Raw genomic sequence first — 7,374 nt, forward strand, 5'->3', positions numbered from 1 at the left:
GGCCCGTTTCCGTCAAATAAAAATAGCGGGGAGGTGATTTGTTTTTGTCGGTTTTTGTCGGGTTTTTTTTTTCGGAACCGATCGTAAACAAACAGCCGCTCCCCGGGGCGGCAGAGAGCTCCCCCAGCAGCCCCCAGGAGAAGGGTGTGAGTCTGCGTTATTACTGCGTCTTTCAGCCTGTTTAGGGCTCCATTAGCGGGGCTGTGCGTGCGTGTGTGTGTGTGTGTGGATAACACGATGTTCTGATATAGCTGTTTTAGACTGAGAGTCTGAGGCGGCATTATGGGATGTAGCAGGACTGTGCTGTGACCCCCGCTCATTGGAAGGAAACGTTCTGTGTACGAGCCTGAACACACACACACACCCACAGACAGAACATTTTATTTTGAACACACACACACACCTCACAGCAGCCATGCCAGTGTTCAACGGCGTGCTGAAGGTGCGGGTGTGTGAGGCTGTGGACCTGAAGCCCACCCCGTGGGCCCTACGTCACGCCGTGGGGAAGAGCGGCTCCTTCCTGCTGGACCCCTACCTGGCCCTGAACCTGGACCAGACCCGCTTGGGCCAGACCGCCACCAGAACCAAGACCAACAGTCCGGCCTGGCACCAGGAGTTCTGCACCGAGGTCCGCGAGGGTCGGAGCCTGGAGCTGTCGGTCTTCCACGACGCCCCCATCGGGTATGACGACTTCGTGGCCAACTGCACCATCCAGCTGGAGGACCTGCTGCAGAACGGAACCAGGCACTACGAGGACTGGGTACGTGTTGCTGTCTGCTCTCTGTTCGGACCCTTAGTTCACAGTCAGCATGTTGCATTGGACCCTTAAAGGGTCTCATTGCAAACTATTAAGTCAAACACACAAAAAAAGAGGTTATTTTGAACTGTTTCAAACGGTGCAGTTTGAAGGCGCTTACTCCGGTTAGTTTCCCAGATATGTTGACACACAGTCCAGAAATGCAGGTACGCACTCAGTGTAAACAAGTCACTTTTTGCCTCATGTTTTTCTCCACGAATCCGAGTGTAAACACGACACTGTTGCATCAAAATTCCCAGGTAGTCTCAATTCCAAACGGCTCTTCTGTTGCCTGTTTTCGGTTGCTTCGGCTGTTTCCGTAGGTAAACACAGGCAAGTGGCAGGTGGCAGCCATATTTGCGAACTTTTAACCTGAGTAAACATACACGTTTTTGTCTTTTAGTGTCTGAGTTGTTATGTTTCATCTGATCTTCATGGCGTTGCAGTGAGCAGCTTTAACCGTGGTTCAGAGTTTTACCTGGAGGTCCGGAACGCGACTAACACTTTATCTTTATCTTTATTTTTTTGTTCTGGGGCTGCAGTCACAAAATATATGCATTTTGTCGACTGTGAGTTTACATCTTGCATTCAGGGCTGCACTAGTTTGATTTCCTGCGACGGATCAGATAAATCAGATTAAATTTATTTCCTTCCTTCCAATCTGAACGATCTGGTACACCAGTAGGGCTGCCTCTAACGACTGTTTTCTTTATTTTTATTAAACCATCCACTGATTCCTCGATTAATCCAATAATTGACGGATCAACTCATCATTTCATTTTATTTTTTAACAGTCGACCTTTGCATTTATTAGCCTGCATGATGCAAAATAAAACGTAAACAAAGACTTGCAAATTAAAGTACAGAATATGGATTCAAAGCGCCAACTCCTCCAAGAGAAATAAATAGGATGAAGCTGTTTTTATTGATGCATTTTGAAATAAAAAAGCCTGAATATTCAGCATGTTGTGAGGATATTACTGATAAAAGCTGCAGGAATTTAAAAATAGAACAATAGAAAATTTTCTACAAGTTGTTTTAACTTAGCCTACTTTTTATATTATACTCATAAATTGCATTTATTATTGTATGTTTATGAATTAGATTGAAATGTTATTCATTCATATTTATGTAAAGCACAGGTATATAGTGAATAAACTGGCAAATTGTGTTGCTATTATAAAAGCAGAATTTCTTTTCGTTATTACACAGTAACATGTTTTTATGGGACTGGGAAGTGAAATACAATCTTCAGCGTAAATACCATTTAATCGTATGCGATTTAGTACCTAAATCTTTAAAACTCACCATGAAATCTCTGCTGCTAACATTAGCTACACAATTAAGAGTCGTGTTCACCGTTTGAGCTCGGTTTCGCCTCTTAATGATGCCAGATTTGCGGTCATCTGGGTTTGTTTTCCTGCTGCAACAAACGAAAAAGGGACGAGAAGCATTTCACCCAAAATCCCTTCGCTTAAAACAAAAGAAGTTGGGAGGGAAAATGGAGCGAATGGCGGCGGGGATTCGGATCTCAACAGGGGAGGACAAAAACCCGACACAACGCCGGTCCGGCTCAGCGTTAATTAACCAAACGCGGGCTCAGATTGTGGTCTGAAAGTTTCCTCAAACAAGAACTCCCTGCATAAAGTAGCAGGCAAACAACTACCATGGCTTTCCATCGGTCTCCCGCTGTTAAACCCGACAAAAAACCCTGCAGGACGAAGGCACCATCCTTTTTTGTCAGCTAGCTTGAAGAACTCACGTACTTTAGACTCCTTCGGCCTTTGAAAACGTCTCGTTCGCCACCGTAGCAGCTGCAGACTCACCATTACAGCCTAAAACTGCAGTTCAGGCGAATGAATTCATAAAAATGACGTGTTGATTACAAATACCGACGTCGATGAGTCATCATAATCGATGGGATCGATTATGATGACAGTCTGCGGCAGCCCTACACCAGTCAGTACAATGTAATATATGATTAAGACACTAATTTCAAGGCGTAAATCCTTTAATTTCACATTGATAACTGAAAAAAGTGCATTTCATGTAAGCATAAAGAACTCAGCTGTTCACACGGAGGCACTGTGACCTTCATGAGTTTTATTTACCGTTTATTTAGGAAGTCAGCCGCGTTTACGGGCGCCTTATTGCACGTTTAGTTGAGCATCCTGCTGTCATCACCGTCGCTTTAAACTCCTTTAGTTCTTCGGCGTAGACGCGCAGACAGGGCACTTCCTGAGACATTTGGTTCGGTCGAGTCTTTTTCCTTCAAACCTGTTTGAAGACGCAGCGGCAGCAGGCCTCCCTTCTGCTGCCATCATGTAGGAAAACAGAAATAGCAGCTAAACATACAAAAAAAACAACATGTAACTGCTAACTTTACATTACAGGAGGGTAAAACATGGTAATAAACATATAAACAAGGCAATAAACATAAATACAGCATTAATTTTAGTTAAATTTTAAGTTAAAATATGATTTAGTGTTTTGACTGAAACAGCTGTATTGATGTAGATTAACACTTCGTGTTTTACTTTCAGTATATCCATGTTTTATGTAGGATTTAGCTAACGATTCAACCTGATCCTGTTTTTTTAACATGCTGAATCAGCTGGGAAAAAAAACTAAACAAAACACTGACAAAGCCAAAGGTGATTTTCACACCTGTCCGGTTCTAAGACGGCTCATATTTACCTTTTACCTTCGTGAAAACATCCAGGAACTGTTTATCCTCTCAATTTTAACGTGCTGCTTGTAGAATAATGTTTATATGTTTAAAAAAAAAACCCAAAAAACTGTCAAACAGGCTTCAACAAAAAGTATCGAGCTGCAGCCAAATGTTTTCTGCTGGAGACGTGACTGCTGCGGGATGCGTTGCCGTGGTAACCAAGAAAACGTAGGAGAAGCGCTTCCTTTTTTTTTTTTTTTTTTTTTGTTGCGGAGCTGAGGACAAACGTCCGCATCACGCAGTCATGGGAGTCGAACTTTTGGAGTCCTGTGACTTATCCCTGCGCTGCGCCTCGTTGCTCTGAGCTCCGACTCTGACCGCCGGTGAAGTGAGCTGAATCCGCAGAGCGCCGCCAAGCATCAGCCGGCAACAGAGAGGAAGTCAGGGCGCGGTTTTAGCCGTTTTCAGCGTTTCGTCGGCGGCTTTGATGAATCTGTTTTGGACTTGGGTTGCAGCTGATTGTGGGCTTCTCTGCTCAGACTTGCGGTTGTCCTCAATTCTTGACAATAATCCTGTTTTTTTTTTCAAACCGGATTAACAGGACAGACTTTCATATTCACCCCCTGCAGAATTACAGCTGCAGTGTAGCTGCTGATGGGTGCCTTTAAGGGTCGGTTGTCATGTTTCAAATGTCTTGGGGCTGTGATAGTAAATTACCACGTGTAAATCTGGATGCATATGGTACACAAAAATCGGCACGTACCTTGGTTTTGAAGTCACGTCTTGATTCATTTTCAGTACAGATACCATTACGGCCCAGATGTAAAACTCCATTCCTCGATGGCCTCTGTCCTGCATGTTTTCAGCGTGTTCTTGCTTTAAAACACCTGGTTTAAATGGATGACTTGTGGACGTGCTGCTGGAGAACTTGATGATTTGGTGAGCGGGTAATTAAACCATTTGAATCAGGTGTGTTGGAGCAGAAAAACCTAAAACTTCCAGGACAGCGGAGCCTCGAGGCCTGGAGTCTGACACCCCTGCATTACGGGAAACAAACAAAAGGATATGCATCATAAAGGGACATATAGGGAGACAGCACAAGCTTCGGATAAGTCATGAACTGTTAACGAGGGGCTGTTTGAACGCCAGTTACATTTCCATTTGGGTGATGTTTCAGGTGAGTAATTAAAGCTCCAGCTGTATTCCCTGTCGCTGTGAAACGACGCCAACATAAAGCTCGGGTCACCATTTCCACTCTGCCGTCACTGTAGTTGGGGCATTTCACAGAAACCACGCATGGTCTTTCACTTTAGAAACCGTGTATGTAACTTGTATTTTAAAATATGGCTATTTTTAAGTTTATATTGTGGTTTTAGCCCCTTTATAAACCAGTACACAGTAGAAAAAACGCCCATCAGGTGTTTTATATCTTTGAAGAATGCAATTGAATTACACCCACTGCTCTTGTTATGGTGTTATTCTGTCTAATTGGCTTTTTGTTGCACAATAAGATTGACTGTAATACAGATCAGCTGGATGAACACGACCGTGGCGTAATGGTAAAAAATAAAAAGGGACAGAAATTTCAATTGTAGTAAAATGTTAAAGCCTGTAAAAACCACGCAGATCCAAATGGTCTGCTCAGAAGAAGGAGCTGAAGGAAGAAAGGGTCAAGCCGATGTATATTTGCCAAACAATGTGCCGTGTCAGCATACGTAAGAACGTATAAATAGGCCCACACATAGATGCCTCGTCTCTTGGCCATTTAAAGTAAGGTCAGGGAATATAGATCACCCTGTTGATTGACCACATCCTATTGATCGTCCAGCCGGCGCTTCAGTACAGCTGCCTCAGAGCGATGCAGTCCCTCCAACGTCCCGCCTCCCCGCGTTACTTTATTACTCACCGCTCATGCCTCCCGTGTCTCCCTCGTCCTCCCCTCCCCAGCAGTAAAATTCCTTCTCATCTTACAAACACTTTTCCTCCCTCCTCCTGCTCCTTTCGTCGAACCATCATCCTCTCCTTCCTGCCACACTCGCATGCCTCCGAATCCTCTTTTATCTGACACTTTTCGCTCCTCGGCGCGGAGGAAAGGATGTTGATTTCAGACTCAACGAGGAACGTCAGGCAGAAGTTAATAGGTTGTCTGACTCAGATCAGTCACATTTTCTTTTCTTTTTTTTAAATGTTAACCCATTTGTGCCAAAAATGAGTCAGCTTTCTTCAAAGTCGAAATTGCAACTGCAAAAAATAACTTAAAGATTAAAAAAACGAGACAAAATTCTTTCTGGCATCAAATCATTTTTAACATTTTCTAACAGGATGCGCAAAATTATTGATCTGCTGTTAGTGTTAAATGTTTCAAAGTTTTGTCTTTTTTATTTGCAGGGGTTTATATAAACCTTGTAAATATTTGGAAGCAAAATACAAAAGAAATAGACAGTTTACTTTATGAAAGAAAGTTTGATTTAATTGTAATCGTCCTCAAGCTGCTTGTGTCACAAAGAAAACATCCTAATTTAGAAATCATCCAGTCAGTGAAGGATAATTTACTTCTCCAGCTGAACTGGAAATGTTAAAGCTCCAGCTTTAACCGACCAGGAATTCCTTGTAGGATTTAAAAATTTGCCCCTTAAGCAAATTTCACCCATAGGATATGAAACATTAATGGCTTCATCAGTCTTAAAGCAGCAGCCTTTGGTCACCTCTCCGTTCGTGCTTCATTCGCACACAGAGCCACGGTGCGTAAATCATGTTAGTTTTTCACAAGAGTTTGGACCAAAACAGTAGCTTGTTATGTTAAAGTCATTATAACAGAGTCACAGGTTTCATATTAGCATGATGAGCGTACAGTGGCTGCATAAAACAGTGACTAAAAACGGCTAAAAATATATATTTTCTGCATGTTTTGGCCTTTTTTAAAAGACATTGCCGGAGTCATGAGGGTTCACCTAGCAATATGGCTGTCAGTTTTAGAAAAATATTAATTTTCTTTAATTTTGCCGAGGACAGTGTCTCTTCTGTTTGCCTGAGGAGAAGCTGCAAAGCTCCAAGCTTGTCTAACGTTATGGTTTTCTCATAGCGGCATGTCACTTTGCCATTAAAAGGCCTTACAAAGGTGACAAACAAATACGCCGTGTTGGGTTACACTAAACAGTCGTGGATGGAAGAAGCTGAAAATCTGATTACGCTTGTTGCAGTTTATTAAAGTAGCTGATAAAATCTTTTTCTTGGGCAATTAGGTTGTTTAGATGCACACACTGCACAGTAGATTGATCTAAAAATGGAAAATTAAGATTTTTTTTTTAGCCATAATTAAGTACTTTCACTTTAAGAGTTATTGTACTTTTGACTCATCATCAGCTGTCCTTTTTATGGTGCGTTGTGTGATGCTTTCAGTCCTTTATACGGGGCTTATAAACTTTCAGTTAGCATTCAGGCAGCACTACAATACGGCAAAGTGACTGCACAGTGCACTTTATAGTGAGGAGCTAATGATTTTGGACACAGAGTCGTGCTGCACGGTTTGCTTCCTGCTGTTCGGATGACCGCTGAAGCCTGAGCACCTCAGATTTGTCTTTCTCACTTCCTCTGGCCTCATGTTGCCTCTTGCATCTCATCTTGTCATCTTTCTCCATCGTCCTTGTCTCCGCGCCGTTATCCTCGTCCTCTTCCTGTTCCCCTTTGTCTCCCACCACACTGCTCTCCATCTCCTGCGGACCCAAGTGCTGGTTCCTGCTTCGAGTCGCTGGTGAAATATTAACCAAGCTTTGATGCTTATTAATTGTCCCACTCAGTAATTGAGATGCTCGGCGGAGCCCATCCCCATGGCGACGGCAACAGTCCGTCCCCTTGGTAACAGTCTCTCACCCACCGACACACCAGAGAAGGGATGGGGGGGGGGGGG

The 7,374-nt window shown here is 43.2% G+C and overlaps 1 protein-coding gene across 1 annotated transcript in view; it reads left to right on the forward strand.

Annotated features, from left to right (window-relative positions):
• Window positions 1–415: 415 nt before the first annotated feature.
• The window catches only part of prkcea (protein kinase C, epsilon a), a 45,378-nt gene continuing 38,419 nt past the window's right edge, over window positions 416–7,374 (forward strand). Inside the window, exon 1 of the mRNA XM_017438227.1 lies at window positions 416–760. Coding sequence (XP_017293716.1) covers window positions 416–760 — 345 coding nt within the window. The remainder of the gene's footprint in view (window positions 761–7,374) is intronic.

This window comes from Kryptolebias marmoratus, linkage group LG17, assembly GCF_001649575.2.
Source record: "Kryptolebias marmoratus isolate JLee-2015 linkage group LG17, ASM164957v2, whole genome shotgun sequence".
In the NCBI taxonomy this organism is placed as follows: domain Eukaryota; kingdom Metazoa; phylum Chordata; class Actinopteri; order Cyprinodontiformes; family Rivulidae; genus Kryptolebias; species Kryptolebias marmoratus.